The 22362-nt window shown below is 44.7% G+C and overlaps 1 protein-coding gene across 2 annotated transcripts in view; it reads right to left on the bottom strand.

The window, feature by feature from the left end:
* The window catches only part of LOC137412181 (macrophage mannose receptor 1), a 234998-nt gene that overhangs the window by 53798 nt on the left and 158838 nt on the right, over window positions 1-22362 (bottom strand). For both annotated transcript variants that reach the window (XM_068097464.2, XM_068097465.2), the window contains 2 exons: window positions 13864-13964; window positions 9014-9156 (listed from right to left, as the gene is read on the bottom strand). In XM_068097464.2, the coding sequence (XP_067953565.2) occupies window positions 9014-9156; window positions 13864-13964 (244 nt within the window). The remainder of the gene's footprint in view (window positions 1-9013; window positions 9157-13863; window positions 13965-22362) is intronic.

The raw sequence follows: 22362 nt of genomic DNA, 5'->3' as shown, positions 1-22362 counted from the left end.
TTTTGTAGTCCATTGTATAATTTAAATAAACATAAATGCAAATTTCGCATTTGGAAAAAGTAAGTACACCTTTGGCTCTAATAGGTGGTATTTCCCCCTTTGGCAGGAACAACCTCAAGTAGGCGTTTCTTATAACTGTCTACCAGTCTCTGACATCAACTGGGAGAAATTTTTGCCCACCCCTCCATGCAGAATTCTTTCAGCTGTGCGATGTTTGAGGGGTTTCTTGCATGCACAGCTCGTTTCAAATCCCCCCACAACATCTCGATGGGATTTAGATCCGGGCTTTGACTTGGCCATTCCAGAACCCTCCATTTCTCTCTCTTCGGCCATTCCTTGGTGGATTTACTGGTATGTTTAGGGTAATTGTCATGTTGCAAGGTCCACCTTCGGTTGAGCTTCAGCTTTCCGAAAGATGGCCTCACATTATCCTCAAGCACCCTCTGGTACAATGAAGAATTCATAGTGGATTCTATGATGGTGAGCTGCCGAGGCCCTGATGCAGGAAAGCTGCCCCAAACCATAATATTTCCACCACCATGCTTTACAGTTGGTATCAGGTTCTTGTGGTCAAATGCTGTCTTTGGTTTTTGCCAAACATGTCTTCTGGTACTGTGGCCAAATAGCTCTACATTTGACTCATCTGTCCAGAGCACATTGTTCCAGAAGTGCTGGTCTTTGCCTAGGTGTTCATTGGCAAACTTTAGTCTTGCCCTGATGTTCTTTCTGGACAGCAAAGGTTTCCTCCTGGCACACCTCCCATGTAGATCAAATTTGTGCAGCCTCTTTCTAATGGTAGACTCGTGCACTTTGAGATCTTTTTAAATCCCTTCCCAGACTCATAGGCATCTATAACCTTCTTTCTGAAGGCCTCTTCTTTTCTTCTTCTTTTCGCTCACTTGGAGCATAGTGAGTTATCTTGTACGAACCTGATGGTACCATCATAATAATAATAATAATAATAATGCATTTATTTTATATAGCGCTTTTCAGGGAGCACAAAGACGCTTTGACAGAGTGCAAAACATAATGCATAGCAAAACATAAAAACAATTGCAAAAAACAAGAGTCAATAGGGGAAATATATATTGGTTGTACAATTGATTACTATTGTTGTTGTACTGTTATTCTTGTGTGATCTTGATACAATACTTGTTTGTTGGTAACAATTGGTGTGGTTTCACCATTGATCTTTGACATACAGAATAACACATCTTTCTGCCGTGACTCCTCTCGGGGCTCGGAGGTACACCGTGACTGGGGTTTGGGGAGGAGCACGTCACAAGTGGCAAGAGCTACCTGAAGGTCCCGTGATGACATTCTGGGGTTCTTAGAGACTTCTTTCAGCATCTTGCGGTCTGCTCTCGGGCTGAACTTGCTGGGGCGGCCTGGCCTGAACAATTTGGCAGTTGTTTGGAATCTTCTCCACTTGTAGATGATCTTCCGGACAGTCGAATGATTGATTTCAAATTGTTTGGGGATCTTTTAAAATCCCTTCCCAGACTCGAAGGCATCTATAACCTTCTTTCTGAAGGCCGCAGAGAGCTCTTTTGATCTAGGCATGGTGACGCCGCACACTTCAACAACAAAGAGCAAGCCAAACTAAATGTCTGAGGTTTAAATAAGACAGGTTCCTCCAAGATCCTCTCTGACGATGTTCTAATCATTTGCACCTGAGCTGGTGCACCTGATTCTAATTTTAGGTATTTTAAGTCGTGAGAAATGTCGGGGTGTACTTATTTTTTCCACATGCGAAATTTGCATTTATGTTTATTTAAATTATACAATGGACTTTGTGGAAGTGTAAAATTTATGAAGCAAGTAATTTCTATGAGCTACAACCTGCTCACCTCGTGTGCAAGTGTTTTTGTGATTTCCATGCAGAAGTTGAGATTTCCTCCAGTAGGCGAATTATCTCCGACACTCTGACCAAATTTGTTTGCTCGAGAAAAGTAAATTCTTAGTAGAGGCAATGGTAGACCACATATTGTCATGGTAAAATCATTTTATGACTGAGGGTAACATAGTTACAGATAGGGTGTTTTTTGAAATATAGTGTTGGATCGGGTCTTCCCAAAATGATAAATAATTCTGTACAAATGTCAAATAATGATTCAGGATATCTCGTTACGTTATGTCTTTAAAATATACTCAAATATATTTTAAATGAAATGTTTTTATTGAGTTCTATAAGTAAGTTGCAGAAGGATATTGTTTTTCAATGTAAAATAATACAATTGACAGCAAATAATAAAATAATACAGCTGGTGCCACGATGTCTGACCAGGTTGTCTGCAGTAATTAGCATTCACTGAACTGCTTTACAAATCCCATTGTGTTTGGTAAAACTAATTTTAAAAAATGCTTGCTTGCCAAGGCGCTTGGTAAACAAGTGTTCGTTATGACAAATAGTCTCAGTACGAGGTCTGAAAACTACCATTGTGTTATAAATTAGATGTAAATATTTGTAAGGTGTGTCCCCTCCCACTTTTGCCTACGTGACTTCTGGGGGATGGTAATTCACGTATCCATCTGCAATTTGATGTTATAACTAGGTTTTGAGAATGTTGTGTGTGGAACTATAAAATTGCGTGCAGTATTGAGTTATAAAACAAAACTACTTTCTCAGTAAATCTATTGTTATATAAACACAAAGAATTAAGTTAAGCACCCCTACACAACGAATTAAGGTAAGCACCCCCTAATATATATTCTTTGTGTATATGTATACATTGGCATATATTCTAAGGTATGTGAGATCACATAATGATTGGTATGACATTAGCAATTATCCATTGATGAAATGCAGATGAGTGCACGCATCTGTGACGTAGGGTTGAGTCAGTGATCCGATCACGTGGGTCCTACACACGTTATTGACGCAAAGATCGCTAGAGGTCTTCTCAGAACAATGACTGTACGTTAGAAAACATAAACGTCATCCACACTGTCCGTGATGGACCTATAGCTCCATACTTAAATTGAGGTGAAAATATGCCTAAAATTCCCAAAAAATTTCACCTTAAATTATTCAGAATAAAATATTGAAAACGGCGTGATTGTTATGTTTTTATGTGACCATAATATCACTTCTCCAGAAAATATAGCAATATCATGGGTATATTACACTGTTTTGACGACAACAAACTTGTAACGTGCGAGGTTGTAAAAAAACGGGGGGGGGGGGGGGGGGTGCTTAACTTAATTCTTTGTGTATATATATATATATATATATATATATATATATATATATATATGTGTATATATATATATATATATACACAAAGAATTAAGTTAAGCACCCCTACACAACGAATTAAGGTAAGCACCCCCTAATATATATTCTTTGTGTATATGTATACATTGGCATATATTCTAAGGTATGTGAGATCAAATAATGATTGGTATGACATTAGCAATTATCCATTGATGAAATTGAGTGATCAAAGTGAAAAAAAGTGATTGGTTGAGTCAGTGATCCGATCACGTGGGTCCTACACACGTTATTGACGCAAAGATCGCTAGAGGTCTTCTCAGAACAATGACTGTACGTTAGAAAACATAAACGTCATCCACACTGTCCGTGATGGACCTATAGCTCCATACTTAAATTGAGGTGAAAATATGCCTAAAATTCCCAAAAAATTTCACCTTAAATTATTCAGAATAAAATATCGAAAACGGCATGATTGTTATGTTTTTATGTGACCATAATATCACTTCTCCAGAAAATATAGCAATATCATGGGTATATTACACTGTTTTGACGACAACAAACTTGTAATGTGCGAGGTTGTAAAAAAACGGGGGGGGGGGTGCTTAACTTAATTCTTTGTGTATATATATATATATATATATAATATATATATATATATAAATAAATAAATATATATATATATATATATATACAGTTATACACATACATACATACATACATACATACATACATATATGAAGTGAATGACTTTACATCTCCAAGCAGAATTGGGAGAATCTTGGCGAGTCTGGAAGAACATATCTTCCTCATTAAGGAGATTTTAATATGCATTCCTCAATCAGCGGGATATCCCTCTGCTCAAAATTTCACTCGACCAATCACATTGTATCCCTCGATCCTTGCTCCCTCCCACCTCCACTTTGCCTAACCAATCCTACTGCTCTCCTACCCTTTCTTCGCTCCTCCCCCTCCACTTGCTCCTCCCATTTTCAACTTGTATAAAGATCAGAACTGACGTCCAAATATTTAGGATTATCACTGGGTTTGTAAAATGTTGGTTTGTTGTACTTAGGATTTTTACTTATGTTGTAAATGTTGTACTTAGGATACTTCACTTGGCTGGTCGATTCTGTATGTTTACACTGTATGTTGACTGTATACTGTGCATGCTACTGTTATTTGGTGTATCCTAATGATGTTTCCTCTGATGTACATCTCTACTGTACCAGGATTTTAACTTGGGACTTTTTGTGAATCTTGCAATGTGCTTTCGTGAATTGTAGTATGCTCTTCTTGGTTTGATAAAGGTTATTGTTCCTTGCTGTGTATTCCCTTGTGGACAGAAAGTGTTGTCCTCCTCAGGAATTAAAATTTGTGATTCTTCTTCTGACAAAAGTTTATGGACATTGAATTTCTTGATTCATCTATTACATTACAACTGCCTAAAAAAAATCTCTCCATCAACTTCAAAATGTAAATGTTTCATGATATTTGTTATATTATATCACCTTTATCTATCAATATTGTTGAAATGAAGATCAAATAGCTGTATGTTGAAATATGTTGAAAAAGTCAAAACTTTACATGGGGTGTACTTACTTTTTCACGTGACTGTATATGAAGCATTAACCTCAGACCTATACTCTTAAATAAGAGCAATTCAATCAATCAATCGTGGATTGTAAGTATAGCAGCATTAAGCAGAACACAGAATGTCAATATACCACTCAACAAAATCATGCAGAAATAATCATAAGTATATCAACATTAGATAGTGCACAAAACATCAATACAGCACTTAAGAAAATTGTTCCCTCAAAATTTAAAACATCATCTAAAAGATAACTTTGTCAGCCTATGCATACAGCCGACGGAGATTCCGATCATTGACAACGACCTGTATCCAAATTGTCAATGAGAGAGAAAAAAAAAACATATTTTAATATAAACAATATATTGTTGCGGTTTTGAGTTTGTACAATAAAGGTTAAAATTCCCCCTCATAGTTTAGTCACACAACAACATGTAGCCTCACAATAGTTCAGTTATTTCTTAGTATGTGTGAGCATAGTCCTTTTCCTGTGTAAGTTTTGCGTTGAGTAGAATAATGAGAGTAGGTCCTTCATTGCCTTATGCCGCCTCTATTGCCTTATGCCGCCTTACGCCTCCTTATGCCGCCTTACGCCTCCTTATGCCGCCTTTGGTTTTTTTGGCACGAATTAACATGAGGCAGGCCTAGCAAATCGAGGCAAGACCGAAGGCAGGGTGGAGGATAAGCTGATGGTAAGCACGAGCCGCCAATCAGGGCTCGAAGGGAGTGGCTGCGGCACTGCGTCACAGGGTGTGGTTGGAACATTCGAGGGGGCTAAGGGCGTGGCAATAAAACCCGTTGCGCGAAGCCCCCACCAGCAGTTCGGGGCGCGCAGTTCGGGGAGAGGTGAGCTTGCGCGTTGAGTTATTGGAGAGGCGCTTGTTGAGAGAGTTACGAGTTCTGAGAGAAGACGCGCATGAACCCAGCTATAAGCGCTCTTACCAAATTGGACGCTCGGTTGAGCTTGAGGCCAAGCCTCTATTGGGTTACGCGAGTGATAGCGCGCCGGTAACTAAACGCGCTGTGGAAAACCGCCAAGCCGGCGAGAGACGCGTACATTTCCCTCCTGCCTGCTGTGCCCTTTGTTAGAGAGACGTGCTACAAGGATCCCTTCCACCGCCTGCTTGCCTTCATCGCGGGACGTGCTGTGACTGTGGAGAGCCATGCCGGACGGGGCCGTTCCTGGACGACCAAGGCAGCGCGTGAACATCATCCTGCCTGCATTTCCCCTTTGTGAGTGTGATCGGGCCCGTGTCTGGGGTTAATATAAGACTGATTAAGGCTGCTCTGTGTCTCTGTGCTTCTACCGACCTGCACATATAAGTGTAAATAATAATTAAATCGTGTTCTTCCTTTATTCGACCGTCTCGTCCCTTCCATCATTGACTAAGCGTGGTACGAATAGAACCGCTCTAATCGGGTTCCAATACCAACGGTAACTGCACGGACCACGTGGTATGCAATCCGCTCGGTGTACCCAAATTACGCATGGCTCATGCGAGGCTTGCTTCCCCGCTTCCGTGGCGGCGCAGGTATTTAGGTACGTGCGAGAATTGTCCCGAAACCCTACTTGCATTTGCCCCAGAGGGGCGTTTCAAGTCTCGGTTGCGCCGACCCAGAAAGAACAAGGGGCTTAATCTCCCCTTGGTAACGGTAGGAAGGGCGGCGGAAAACCGTAACAATATAATATATTTGAAAATATATAAAATTAATATATGCTGTAAAATAAGTTTTAAAAATGAATTTATTTAGCACATATCTTGTACAGCATTACCTCCTTTGTACTGCTTCACAGCACATTTTATTCCTGTTAGTTTAAGTTGTGAAAAGTCATGTATTGCTAATTGTGAGATTAAACTCTGTTGTAAAGACAACATTTTTTACAGGTAAGTCTCAAGTAACAGCAGAAAGATTGTCAATTGCAGAGATATTCTGCTGGGCACAAGTGTGGCCTAGTTCAGCTGCTGAAACATCTCAAAATGAGTAACATTGTTAGACCAAAAACCATAGAAACAGAATAAATACAAATTCTGTATTAATCTGTTTCATTACCTGTGCCACTGAAGGTGGACTGAGGTTATGTTTTTACTGTCTGTTTGGTGGTGAACAGGATATCCCAAAAAGTTATGGACGGATTCAGACGAAACTTGGTGGACAGGTTATATGCGTGACAAGGAAGAATTGATTAGATTTTGTGGAAGATCTGTATCTGGATCTGAGAATTTTAAAAGTGATTCTTTACCATTGAGTAATTGGGCCAAAAACGACATATACCATGATATTTCAGAAAGTTGTTGAGAGATTTTAACAAAACTTGGTGGACGAGTTGGTAAGGTGACCAGAACAAGCAGATTCGATTTTGGTTCAGGTCTGGATCCAGATCCGGCCTATCAGTGGGATAGAAAACGTAAACTGTTCACAGCCTGGCGGAGGTATGCCCTCTACCGAGTATCATTCTACTTACTTGTGTTTCTGCATTATTACGTTACTAACAAAAGTACCCACCCCCAGTGATGAGAAAAGCAAGCAAAGATACCTGGCCTCAGTGATTGGAAAAGTTAGGGTTAATCCAGCAATTTAAAGTATTCCATGGAATTTTAAAAGGTTACTTGTGTTGCACTCAGAGTCGAAGCTCTGGGCTATCTATACCACCCACCACATAATGGTGGAGCAACATCGGACAGCGAAGGTTGGATTTGTCTAATGAGGGGGCAAAATAGATCTATCTATCTTAAGTTGTGTTCCTCGATGAGGATCTGTATAAAATCTACTTTAATCCTGATGTTCATGATGATTTTAAAGATTACTGGAAGTGACAATAAAGTGACTGATGATATTGCATCAATAACTAGAGGTTCCAGGGAACCTGAACTCAACTGGTCTATCGGTCACTTTTCAGACATCGTCAAAACCCGTAATATATGTGTTGAGGTTTGTTACATACTGTCTACACACCAAGTTTCAGCATTCTAACTACATTAGGAAGTACCAGATTGACAAAAATTGATTTTTCAATATGGCCGCCCTGCCGCGCCCATTTTTGGCCGTGCAACGCCCAAATGCAATCCCAAACTAGTTTATGTCTTAAAGATGCTGCATAACAAGTTTCATCAAATTTTATCAATATTTGTGACTTTTAGAGCATAGACGTCAAATTGTTTACAGACGACAGACAGACAGACAGACGGACGACGGATGACGGACACTGGGTGGCGACAAAAACTCAGCTGGACATAGTCCAGTTGAGTTAAAAATGAAATGAAAATGCAAAATAACCAATGAGCAGTTTTTCAAATGCAGCGAGGGAAGCGGGTGCCGTAAACGGGAGACAGACGAACGACACCACGGTTCACAATAAACAGCATAAGAAAATTGTAAATAAATAGGAGAGAGTTTGCTTCGAGTGGTGAGTAACTTCAGTTAAGGTTGGATGAAATCTGCAAAGTAGTCCATATATCGAACTTGAAATATTTACTACTTTTAAGTTTTCATTCCCATGCTGCACTGACTGAAAAGTGTACTGAACTTATTCAGAAATTGCACACAAACCATCAGCTGCAAGAGGAAGGCCTCGGTTTTTCTGGGATACCAAGGTAATCCTGCCGGTTGACTATATGGCTCACAAAAATACAATGACAGGCGAATATTATGCCAGCTTCAAACAAAAATTGTGACGAGCCCTCAAGGACAAATGCCGAGGTAATGTTGACAAAAGATCTGTCCCTTCTTGCCCACAACGCGCTTGTGCACAAGTCTCAAGTTGTACACGACACGGCCATTTGTGATTATGGCTTCAAGAACTTGGATCATCCTCCACCAGCCTCCCCATTCCGCTTCCCCATGTACAGCCTGGGCCTGGCTCTCAGTGGTATATTATCTGTTTTAACATTTGAAGTCCCGCATGTAACGCCGAATGATTCGCCAATTCGCCAAAGTGGGGATAGAAGGTAAAAGAGGATTTAGAATGAAAGGAAGGGAAAGGAACATTAATGGAGCTTTTTGGAGAGTAAGAGGGGTTGGGGTTTCATCGAGCCAGAATTTCCACCATATTTCCGTACACATACATATTTCATCACAAACAGCTCCTGAAGAAATAGAAGCAAATTATCTTTAAAACCTTCTCCATTATCTCAGGGAAAACAACAATTCTTTCACATCACACAACTTGTGAATCGACTGCATACTCCGAGCACCAAAATAAGCACCTGGTTGCCAAAAGTGCTCCAGCCAGGATGGCAAGCCCCGGGAGCAGGCAATGTTGGAGCATGAGTGATGCTCTCGCTTGCTCCAACTCTCCGCTTGCATATGTACGGCTTTTTATAACCACAGTTACAATCATTCCACTGGCCTGAAAGGAAGCAAGAACGTTTCATACATACATACATACATACATTCATACATACATACTGTCAAGCCCCTCAACTTAGCATTCAATATTAAGGGCAACAGTTGGGTGAATATGGGGGAATATATGCAAAGTAGGTTAACCATTAGGACGTTTCATCACATGAATCACGCCAGAGGGGAAATGTGATCACAGGGTACATTGAGACATTGGGGACAAAATGAAGTCCCACTTGAGAGTCTTACATAATCACAAAATCATCTGCAAAAAACAGTTGCTAAGGTAACCCTCTTATTGCTTCCTCAATCATTCATCACCACCACATTTTTTTTTTTTTTTTTTTTTTTTTTTTGTATACAAGATCGAGGCTCGTGAAAGAGCGAACATTAATCACACAGAAAGACAAACCGACACATAAAACATATAACATCGTGAGCGGTAGACAAGATGGGGAGAGAGGGGGAAGGACACAAACACAACATTTGAGAGCAGGGACCGAGAGACATGGAGACATCGAGAGATCTGAGAGAGGGCGAGGGCTTTGGGGGGGGGGGGCATGGGAAGGGGGCGGTGGGAGAGGTATAAAACATATGGACACTGCCAGGACTTCCAGGAAAGAAGTTGGAATTTCAAACAAGGTGGATCTGGGGTGAATTAGCGGGGGTAGAAAAGATCAAGGTTTTGGATGGGGGAAGATAAGAGATGGTGGTGAACAGCTGTTTTAAAGACCTGGAGGGAGGAGTGGGATTGAAGGGAGTGAGGGAGTTTGTTCCAGAGGCGGGAGAAAAGAGGAATGAAAGAGTGAAGGTGAGCAGAGAGCCGAGATTTCGGCAGTTTAACCATCAGAGGGTTGCTGGCAGATCTTGTGCGACCTGTAGGAATATTTGGGGGACAGAGCACAGAGAGAGCTGGGGGTGCAAGGCCGGAGAGGAGTCGGTAGAAGACAGAAAGACCACCTACCTGCCTGCGGTGAGTGAGTGAAAGGCCCTCAGAGATAGCTTCATCGCGGGAGATTCCAATAATTCTGAAAGCTTTATAGGACATATAGGAATATAGGACAGGATTAAGAGCTGACCCTTGACATAAATATAGCTTTATATCAAATACATCTGAAAAACATTCTCAGATCAAATGCCTCTGACTTAGGCCTTAGCCCCTCATACTTCAACTCATCTATTCTTAGCAGTCTTTGAGGCACCCTCTTCTTCCTCAGACAACAATACACCACCTCCTTAGTAACCCTATGCTGTCATATACTTTCTCCAAGCTCACTAACCCACAATACAACTTACTATTCTTTTCCAGAAATTCTTCCTTAAGAATGATGACAGCAACCAGACTCAATGGAATCATGGTTTGCATGTGCGCTCTGAGTCGGGCAGGTCGACAGCTCAAATACTGCCTGAGTCACACCAAAAACTTTAAAAATTGTGCGTGCTGCTTCCTTGCTTGACGACAACAAAACAACAGGCATTTTAAGGCCATTTTCCGTGCTAGAGCGGGGGTTAGCCTTGCGGGCCCCATGACAATCTTCTCCATTTTGCCCTATTTTCTGCATATACCCTTGTTAACCCCCTTGCCTGCATTTCTTCTTCCACCAGCTTTAGCCAAGTCTTTCTTGGTCTTCCCAGTCCGCTACTTCCTTCTACATTCATTTCCATCACTCTTCTCAACCAGTCACTTGAATCCTTCCTCAACACATGACCAAACCAACTCAACCTGTTTCTCTTCACAGCATCAATCACAGGCTCTATTCCCATCATCTTTCGCAATTCATCATTTGTCTTCCTCTCTCTCAACGATACTCCGCACATCCACCGAACCATTCGCATTTCCACCCTTTCCAGCCTTCGTTGCTGCTCTATGTTCATTACCCATGTCTCGCTCCCATAAATCATAACACTTCTCACACATGCAGCATACACCTTTCCCTTCAACTTCAACGACACTCCCCTCCTCCTCAGCACGCCACTCAGTTCCCGAAACTTCTTCTATGCACATCTCACTCCAGCAACCGTTGCCGAGTATGATCCACCTTCTCCATTCAGCATGTCTCCTAGGTAGCAAAATGTTTTCACACCTTCCAGCTTCATGCCCTCTCCAAGATCCAACTCAACATTTCCTCCATCTGCAGCTTCCTCTGTGCACACCTTACACTAGAATGTAGCTGCCACACTGGTTAATGACCCTCTCAGACCACTACATTTTTGATGAACCCACTCAGCGCACATTGTACATTGAATGGAGTTCACTCCGACACCATTCCTGCACACAGCACAGGGCCACTTCCCCAGTTCTTTCCACCTCACCACATGCTTTTCCACTTGCCATCACCTTCGTCTTTCCGATATTCACCTTCAGACCTTTTGTCTCCATACATTTCTTCCACTTGTTCATCTTTTCCTTCAGTCCATCCATACTTTCCGCAATCAACACCAGATCATCTGCATACAACAACTCCCACGGTAAACCCTCCTTTACATTCTGAGCCAGCACCTTCATCACAGCTACAAATAGTGGTGGACTTAGTACTGACCCCTGATGCACTCCCACCTTCACCTCAAACTCACCACTGTTCCCGTCCTTCGTCCTTACAGCTGTGCGCACTCTCTCGTAGATTGCCATCACAACTCTGATCAAACATTCCCCCACTCCTAACTTCCTCAATGCACATGTCACTACTTCACGCAGAACCCTATCAAATGCTTTCTCCAGATAAGACCAATAAACCCAAAAACAACCTTGCTTGACGCTTAGAATAAAAAAGGTTTAAACGTAGGAAAAAAACATAAGTTCAAATACAGACTCATTAAGGGCCGAATGGTCTTTCCTGTATCGAAACTCCTTGTAAGGGAACTCCAGAGGACAGATGCATTTGTGTTCGTTTGTCTGTCTGTTTGTTACTTGCCGGAAAAGATTCCAGCAAGTATGTTGGTTGGTTGGTTTGTCCGTTTGTCTGTTTGTGCGCAGTACTTTGTCTACACCGTTGCACGTAGAATCGCCAAACTTTACACACATATTTGTCTTGCCCTGGAATCGACTGTGGCCAATTTTTAACTCTCGGCCCAAGGCCTCCATTATGACGTCATAATTCGATAATTCGACAAGTACAAAACTTCATCCAATCAAGATGCAATTTCTTGAGCGACATGACGGCATAAACTGGTGGAGAAAAAAAAATAATGATGATGTCATCGGTCACGTGGTTTGGCCGCCATCTTGGACCCAAAAACTTTGCACCTCTATATCTCCGAAAGTGCTGAATAGAAAAAATTGAGACGTGGCTCATTGTAAAGAACTATCCATGGGGAATAAAATATGTTAATGATGATGTCATTGGTGCCTCCATTATGATGTCATAATTCGACAAGAACAAAACTTCATCCGATCAAAATGCAATTTCTTGAGCACCATGTCGGCATAAACTGGTGGAGAAAAAAAAAATGATGATGTCATCAATCACGTGGTTCGGCCGCCATCTTTGAAAAACGGAAAAACTTTGCACCTCTATATTTCCGAAAGTGCTGAATAGAAAAAATTGAGACATGGCTCATTGTAAAGAACTCTCCATGGGGAATAAAATATGGTAATGATGATATCACAGGTGCCTCCATTATGACGTCATAATTCGACAAGTACAAAACTTCATCCGATCAAGATGACATTTCTTGAGCATCATCAAGGAATAAATAAGTTTAGAAAACAAATAATGATGACGTCATCTGTCACATGGTTCGGCCGCCATATTTTTCTAAAATAGCCGATAAAAAAGTACATTCCGGCAAGTCCTCGGTCTCTGACCGATTTTTCATTTGTCTGTCTGTTTGTCCGTTTATCTGTATGTCTGCCTGTTTGTCTATTTGTATGCCTATTTGTCTGCCTGTTTGTCTGTCTGTCTGTCCGTTTGTCTGTCCATTTGTCTGTCCATTTATCTGCCTGGATGTCTGTCTGTTTTTCTGTCTGTCTGTATGCCTGTTTTTCTGTCTGTCTGTTTGTCCGCACATCATTTGCCAATGCAGACTACAATTTTTGCAAGTTACCATTTTTTTTCAACCACAAAGTACCTCTATAAAGTATGTAGAATTAGAATGCAAATACAACCTTAAAGTATGTACATTACAATTACAATGTGAGTATGTCTATAAAATACGTACTATAAAACCACACAAAACAAGTCCGGCCGAGGGAAAGCTATCTTTCATTGCTTGTTACCTCCGCCACCAAAGGTGGATGGAGGTTATGTTTATAGTTGTTATATTATAGCTGTTGCTCACCTACCTGGTATAAACCAAAAATATTAGAAATACTCCAAAATGCATCGCATCAATCTTCACTGATTTCTCTTAGCCCATCATTCACCAGTATTTGCCATACATATATGAATGATCGTTTTAAGGCCATTTTCCCCGCTGGAGCAGGGGTTAGCCTTGCGGGCCCCATGACAATCATGGTTCCCTGTTTGAGGCAATGTTTTTTTTTATGGCCGGATGCCCTTCCTGACGCCAACCCTTAGTCGCCTCTTACGATGCGCAGGGATACGGTGTACCTATTCTAAACCGGGGTACACACCGGGATGATAGACACCGGGATAGATATATATGGAGATATAATTATCACCTGTAGATCACAAGAAATAAAATGAGATACAGGAGCCTTTTCAGTGTGATTGTGTCACATACGACCAATGAAATAATGGCATTTTGCACTTACCATTTTTACCATATATGGTGACACAGGTTTCCATCATTTGGAAGAAGTTTGGCTCTGATTTAGCCCAGTATACAAAATCTAGAGGCGTTTGGTCGGTCCAACTAAGAAACAGAAAAGAGAAAACCGAAGAGAACGTGATGAAAGAAGAAAAGGAGACTAAAGGCACAAATACACATATTACATTGGTATTCTTTAAACACTGTACTCATTATTGTGATGAAACTGTGCACAATATTGTAAAAAAAAAATCCAATTAATATTCCTGTAAATGAAAGCGGTTCTTTATGTATGGTGACAGAGAAACAATGAAGCTCTCTACATACAGTATAACAAAACATTTGGACAGCTTCCATGTTTCTCTGTCATCCTGAATAAAAAACAATTATGAAAGTAAATACATGACATAGACCAGAAGTGTTCATTTTGAAAGTGAAAAGTGGAACAAAATTGGTTTCCCGAAATTGACTTTGCCCGAAATGAAGCTGGCTGGCATCACATGAAAATGCACATCATAAAGGAAATTTTACACAGGAAGAACCCTCTGTAAAATTTAACAGAGAAAACAATTCATATATACATATATATATATATATATATATATATATATATATATATATATATATATATATATATATATACATACATATATATATATTGTTGCGGATATGGGACTTGGCCTCAATATCCGCTTGTAAATACTCCCCTATTTCCCCAATACTCCCCAACTATCCCCAATCCCCCATTCCCTAGTCCCATTGCCTGTAAATAACACTCTGTAGAACCGACCTTCCCCTTTTTCCCCCATTAAATGTCGTGCCCAGGTTCACCGCATCTCACGTAGACAACTATAGGACATCTTGCTAGTTATTCTTAGTCTATGTCAGTTAAGGACTCGTTTCCATTAATTCTGACTCTTCGTTGCACCAGAATGTGATTGTATGGCACCAGTAGTGAGTTTAGGACCTCCCCTTACCTCCTCCCATCTTCCCCATGAAACAACAACAACTACAACAACAACAACAATAACAACAACTACAACAACAGAGGGGCGCGGCGCGGGGGAGTGTGCGTCCTCACTCCGGCTTGGTTAGCCGCCATTGCCATGTGCGCCCACGGGGTTACCACGAAGGGGCTGGCTGTCGGCCCCTCGTCAAGGGCGGAGCCGGTAACCCCCCCGCACGCACCCAATGAGAAGCAACGGGCCGATTCCATCTGGGGCGGAGCTAACGAGCCGAGGGCGTGTCACTCCCCGCCGGATATGCGCCGCCACTTACCGGATGTGAGGTCAGATGCGCCCCCAGCTTGGAGAAAGAAAGTCACCTTCGAGCGCTGAGTGAGACCTCCCGCATCTCTGGACCGGAGCGGGTCGATTCTGTCCTTGAGCCAAGAGTGCACCTTGAGCCATCGACTACCCGCTTTCCTTGCCATCAATCCCCGTGTGAGTCAGTTTTGTCCCGTTTATCTGTCGTCTGTCAGGGCTAATATAAGAGTGTGTCTAAGTGCCTGCCTTTCTATGCTGTCCCTCTCATTCCTGTAATCTGACCTTCCGCAATATTATAACCTCCTCCGGAGGTCTTGAGAACTGAACCCTTGGTGTCGTGTCATTTTAATCCCAGCCGTTGTGTCTTTTCCATCATTGATTTAGCATAGCGCGACTTAGTCAACGTTCGAGCATAATCGGGTAAACTGTGCAGACGCGGTCATACCAAACCGCTCGGTAAACTAACATCCACAACCGCGTCTGTAACAATTGGTGTCAGGAGTGTCGGATTCGGACCTGGGACTAAATTTATTAGGCCCAAATTTTGGAACACCAATTGTACCACTAGGGTAACAATTGGTGTTGGGAGGTAGAATTCGATCCGGAGCGCGTTTCCCGCGCTCGAAATTATAACGGCGAAATTTTATTTTGTTTTACGAAAATAAAAACCCGAATTTTGAAAGTCGCGCTATGGCGGATCAAGACAGCTGGGTTCCGGTAGAGAAGAGTGAGGCAGGGTCGGTCCAGGACCAAATTGAGGGACGTGAGGAGAGCGAAGCAGCGAGGGTAGCAGACGCACAAAATGGCGCCTCGCTGGCCACGGCGTCCACGCCCGCGACCGTGGCAGTGACGCTGGTGGATTCGAACCTTTTTTTCCTGCAAATGGGGGCCCTTATGGAGAGGCTAGAAGCAAAAATGGGGGTAATGAGGGACGAAGCGAGGGGTACCGGTGAGAAGGTAGACAAAAATTTTGAGGGGTTAGACAATGGGATAAAAGAGGTGAAAAATGGGTTAATGGGGGTAGAAAATAGAATGGCTGCCCAGGAGAATCAGATAGAGGGAGTGAAAGATGGGTTAGAGGGGTTAGAAAACAGGATGGAAGGCAAATTGAGGGACATGAGGGACCAAGCGGAAAGGGAAGTTAAACAAATGGGGCAGCAGATAGAGGGGGTCAGAATGGGGGTAGAAACCAAACTGGATGCTCACAGGGAGGAAATGGAGCAGATGAGGGTGGCATCTGGGCAGGAGATGCAAGTGATGGGAGAGGAGATCAGAAGAGGAGTGAGTGAGGAGGTCGGAGGAGTGCGCGAGGAGGTGAGGCACTGTAAGGAGCACATGGAGAAGGAGGTGAGAAAGGGGACTGTAAAGTTACAAGGGGGCATAGAGGACCTGACGCAGGAGGTGGAACAGCTGACGGAGGGATGAAAAGGACTAACGGAGCAGGTTCAAAGGAACACTGCGGTATTAGGAGGTTTAAAAGCGACACAAAACGACATAAAAAACGACTTAATAGCGACAAAGAGGGAATGTCAGATGGTACGTGAGGGACTGACAGCGAGGTTGGACGAGGTGGGAGAGGTAATGGAGACGAAGGACCGGCAGGTGAGGACGCACCTGGAAACGGTCAAGGTAGCCTTAGAGGACGAGCTTGAGGAGACGTACCGGGGAATAAAAGAGGTGAAGCAGAAACTAGAAGAAGTGGAAGAAGGGATGAGCGAAATTAAGAAGCGACGGAGAGGGGATAAGAAAGAGATGAAAGAGGAGATAAAAGAATTGGTCCAAAGTCTGTGTTTGGATCGTGATGATGTGCTCATTAACCGGATGAGGGATTCGCAGGTGATGGAGGAGAAGCGAAGAGGAAGAGGACCCGGTGTAAGTGGTGACCAATATGGTCGTGCGTATGATGCGCCAGGGGATTTAATAAGCTTGGGGGTCGAGATAGACCCGGGTGTTCGTGAGAGGCCGTTGGTGAAGTGTGCGACAGGTCTGGTGTGCGAAAAAGGAGGTGTGCAAGAAAGTCCGACTCTGGGGTGTGTGAGGAAAAAGTGCGTGCCAAGGAGTGAGGGTGCTGGTGAGAGTGAGTCGGTCGTAGCGCGTGTGCGAGGGAGCACATGGAAGCGCGGTGTGGTAAGTGTTACAGAGGGTGTGACGGGAGAGTGTGCGCAGGAGGGTGTGCGAGAAAGGTGTGTGACGGACAGGTGCATGGGGAGTAAGGGTGAGTGCGCTGTCAAGAATGGAGGTGAGAGTAGTGAGAGTGACAAGGAGAGTGAGTTGGTTGTGACAGGTGAGCGAGGATGTACACCTGGGATGGAAGGATGCACACCTGGAATGGTAGAGCGTGAGTGGGAATGCATGCTGGAATTGGTAGTGAGGCACGTGGTTGGGTGTGCGAATGAGAGCACACCTGTGATTGTCACAGAGGAGGTGACCGAGGAGGGGGTGCGAAGAGGTGTGTTGGTGAGGTGTGCTACCAACGAATGTGTGCCAAAGTGTTCGGTGGTCAGGGGTGTGACCAAGGCTGTGAGTGGAATGAGGGTACCTGGGTGTGTAAGGAAAGGTACGAGGAGCATGGGAACGGCTGGATGTGTGAGCAAGGAGCGGGCTGCGGGGTGTAAGCATGCAGGTGAGGCATCGAAGGTAACCGGGTTAGAGGTTAGAGCGACTTTTAGCCGAATCGGGCCCTCGGTGCGTGCCGGGCCTCGCTTTGGACGGCCGCGTCCGTGCTCCACTAGGCGGAGCGGGCGGCTGGATAGGAAGGGTCGTCATGGCGACCACTTTTTGTTGAGGTATTCCGGCAGGTCGAGATCGGGACAATGGATGGCTCCACGCCGAGATGGTGCGTGGGATCTCGGCACGGGTAAGCCCCCGTCCCTGCACCGAATGCCGGACGCATCCAGCCGCTGGCACAGAACAACCCGCATTCATGGCTTGGCTTTACGAAGCCGGGCTTTGGATAGGAATTGGCGCACCGAGAGGCATTAGTGAGTAGACTGGGTGATGAGGTTAGTGTTTTGGACCCAAAATTAGAGAAAAACAAAATTTGATGATTGGCAAGGGATTGGCAGTAATGATTGGCAGATGATGAGTAGGATTGGCAAATTTTTAATTTGTTGAAATTTGATGTGCAAAATTGGTAGTGAGCGATGGGCCCGGTGGGTAAGGGGGGCATCCCTGCCACCCTTCCCATAGTGGGGGCAAAGGAGCAATAGCTTATGGGGTGTATGGCAGTGAAAACTAGCCCGGGTGGGTTAGGTTATATTGTAGGGATCTAGAAAGATGACATTAGGTGACGTTAAGTTTAGTTAGTGACTGATACCTGTAGTGGGGACGCAGGTAGATTAGTGTGGATGATAATGACGTGGGAGCGCAATAGTTTAAAGGGACGACTGGGAAGCGCAAGTTTCAGAAGGGAGTAGTTAGCTGAGATGATGCTGTGTGTGTGAGAATTGAACAGGTGTGATTGCACAGGTGTGCAACTGGACAGGTGTGTGGAGCAGTGTGTGAGTAATGAGTGTTGTGGATCAGCGCGAATGCGCTTGGGGAGAGAAGGGTGCGGGTGGCACCAGGTGTGAGCACAGGTGTGCAGGTACAGGTGTGTGGAGAGAGTTGGAGTAAGTGGTACGGAGTGGTGTGCATGGTGCGAAGGTGTGAATGGGGGAAGAGTGGACCCCCATCACGGATACACGGGGCGGGTAGTGTAAGTGTTAGGTAGAGGGTACAGGTAAATTGTGGTTGGATATTGGCATCTGTGGTGCGGTTGCAGAATGGTGTTGTGAATGGGTGCATTAGTGTTGTGGAAATGGCTGGGCGTGTAGCCTGTTAGTGTGTGTAGTGGGTTGGGCACTCCACCACTGTGAGGATGTCGGCCAAGTGAGGCCGCAGGTGGGCTCTGGGAGCCGGTAGAGTTGTGGATGGGGCCGGAGGATCCGGAGGACGGACCCGGGTAGCCCAGTGCCAGAGAGGGCACCGAGTAGGGAGAGCGCCAGAGGGCCTTCCCCAGGTAGTTAGGTTAGGGTAAGGAGCAGGTAAGCTCGGAGGCAACTGCAGTGGTGGGGGTGTGCAGGTGGGTAGACCCGCTGGGAGAGGTACACGCCACAGCCCGGAAATTGTGCGAAGGCACCGGGAGATGAATCGGGGGAGTGAGACCCCAAATTGAAAAGCACCACAGTTTGGCCAATGGGAATTGGTTTTTAGAACCCATAGTGTAAGAGGGCCAATGGTTTGGCCGGAGAAAGACCCCGGGTAGTGTAAAGTTGTTAAAGTCATTTAGGAAATAGTTAGGATTGATGAACCTGTCGCACCATACGCAGCCACTTACCTGTGGTGATGATGATGACTCCACACCTGTGTTTTCTTTGTTTTGTGTTGCAGGAAGTAAGGACTGCTATTGGATTTGTGAGACGCATCACGACGTGGATGAGACATTGGGGTGATTCCATCTCTCCCTCCCTAGGAGGGACTGATGATGAATTGGTGATAGCAAATTATGATGTTGAGTTGGAGATGGCAAATTTTGATGGGAGTTGAAAATGGCAAATTTGATTGGTTAGGAGGGAGAGAAGACGAATTTGGTTTATGGGAGGAACGGGGAAGACAGTAGGGATGTTTGTTGATTTGTAAAGTAGATGTTTATGGGTAGTGTTGTGTTTTGTGGATACAGTAAGGGGTAAGGGAGGGGCCATGTAGGTTACCTGGTGGGGGGGGGGGGGGCGTACGGTAGGAACGTACCTGTCTCACCTGGTTCCCATGTGCCCCCAGTGTGCATTACCTTACATTGCGTGCACTTTTGCGCCCTTACCACCTTACTCACTTGTTTTCTTCTTTTGTCTCCCACCTCCGAGGATCTGGCTTTGGGGTAGAGAGAGAGGAGAGAGAGGTGCTGGTTCCGCAGTTGTGGGCCTGCACTTTCGCTGCTTGCTGCCTGGATCGATACACCATATGGACCGCAATGTTGTTGGCCACCCACAATGGACCGCAGTTCTTTTGCGGCCAAGCACCACCCATGGATGGACCTATGGGTCAACGTGGCACCTATGCCATACAGGTGAACCACTTTTAGTTGACACCACTGAAGGCCACAATACAGAAATGGACGCGGTCGGCGCCTTTCTTTATTTTTGAAAGAAGCCAGAAGGCCAAGTGCACCACACGAAGAGCAAGAGACACCTGCAGGGTTAGGGGTTGTTGAATTTATTTTTATTCATTGAACAATGGTGACTGCACCGGATGGTGCTGACTGGTGCTTGGGGTGGTGCTTTCGGTGCTTGGAAGGGGTGCTCTGCACATTATTAAAGGCCGTCAGGCCACAGAGCACTCGTGGGTTGGTGTATCGATGCTGGCATGCGTGCTCTCTCTATGCATAACATCTGCATGTGTTCCTCCAAAAACAGGTCCTGGATCGTAGTGTAAATATCAGCGGTCTTGTAAATAATGCTCCCTACCGGCTGTATGTTTAGTTTGCGAATTCTTTCCGCGATTCGGTTATCCTGTGGGCGTGTTTCTGTGAGGAGAAGGGTGCAACGTCGCAGGGGGACATATTTACTCATTTGTGAATATCTGTAAAACTGTCGCACTCAGGGTAGAGTTAATAGTAGAGGGAACTACATCTGAGTGCCACACTAAAATAGGTAAAAATTTATCGGGTCGGGACGCCCCGAGGGTAGAGAAGGGTGCAATGTTGCGGATATGGGACTTGGCCTCAATATCCGCTTGTAAATACTCCCCTATTTCCCCAATACTCCCCAACTATCCCCAATCCCCCATTCCCTAGTCCCATTGCCTGTAAATAACACTCTGTAGAACCGACCTTCCCCTTTTTCCCCCATTAAATGTCGTGCCCAGGTTCACCGCATCTCACGTAGACAACTATAGGACATCTTGCTAGTTATTCTTAGTCTATGTCAGTTAAGGACTCGTTTCCATTAATTCTGACTCTTCGTTGCACCAGAATGTGATTGTATGGCACCAGTAGTGAGTTTAGGACCTCCCCTTACCTCCTCCCATCTTCCCCATGAAACAACAACAACTACAACAACAACAACAACAACAACAACAATAACAACAACAACTACAACAACAGAGGGGCGCGGCGCGGGGGAGTGTGCGTCCTCACTCCGGCTTGGTTAGCTGCCATTGCCATGTGCGCCCACGGGGTTACCACGAAGGGGCTGGCTGTCGGCCCCTCGTCAAGGGCGGAGCCGGTAACCCCCCCGCACGCACCCAATGAGAAGCAACGGGCCGATTCCATCTGGGGCGGAGCTAACGAGCCGAGGGCGTGTCACTCCCCGCCGGATATGCGCCGCCACTTACCGGATGTGAGGTCAGATGCGCCCCCAGCTTGGAGAAAGAAAGTCACCTTCGAGCGCTGAGTGAGACCTCCCGCATCTCTGGACCGGAGCGGGTCGATTCTGTCCTTGAGCCAAGAGTGCACCTTGAGCCATCGACTACCCGCTTTCCTTGCCATCAATCCCCGTGTGAGTCAGTTTTGTCCCGTTTATCTGTCGTCTGTCGGGGCTAATATAAGAGTGTGTCTAAGTGCCTGCCTTTCTATGCTGTCCCTCTCATTCCTGTAATCTGACCTTCCGCAATATTATAACCTCCTCCGGAGGTCTTGAGAACTGAACCCTTGGTGTCGTGTCATTTTAATCCCAGCCGTTGTGTCTTTTCCATCATTGATTTAGCATAGCGCGACTTAGTCAACGTTCGAGCATAATCGGGTAAACTGTGCAGACGCGGTCATACCAAACCGCTCGGTAAACTAACATCCACAACCGCGTCTGTAACAATATATATATATATATATACATATATATATATATATATCTATATATATTGCTGCGGTTCTACGCCACCCTTCTTCCCCTTACCAAGGGGGGATTAATCCCCTTGTTCTTTCTGGGCTTGGCTGAACCGAGGCTTGATACGTCCCTTCCGGACAAACGCAGAGTAGGGTCTCGGGACCAATTCTCGCTCGTACCTAATTCCCTGCGCCGCCCTGGAAGTGAGGAAGCAAGCCTCGCACGAGCCACGTGTGGTTTGAGTACGCCGAGTGGATTGAGTACCACGTGGTCCGTGCAGTCTTAGTTAGTGGAACCCGATTTGAACGATCCTATTCGTACCATGCTTAGCCAATGAAGAAACCACAGAAACGATCGAATGGAAGAGAGGAAGAACACAGGTTTAGTTATTCCCACACGTATTTACAATGATCGGGGATGCAGAGACACAGAGCAGCCTTA

Source organism: Myxine glutinosa, chromosome 7 (genome assembly GCF_964187855.1).
Source record: "Myxine glutinosa chromosome 7, kmMyxGlut1.1, whole genome shotgun sequence".
Classification (NCBI taxonomy): Eukaryota; Metazoa; Chordata; class Myxini; order Myxiniformes; family Myxinidae; genus Myxine; species Myxine glutinosa.
The sequence above is the reverse complement of the archived record's forward strand: the minus strand, read 5'-3'. Positions and strand labels throughout refer to the sequence as shown.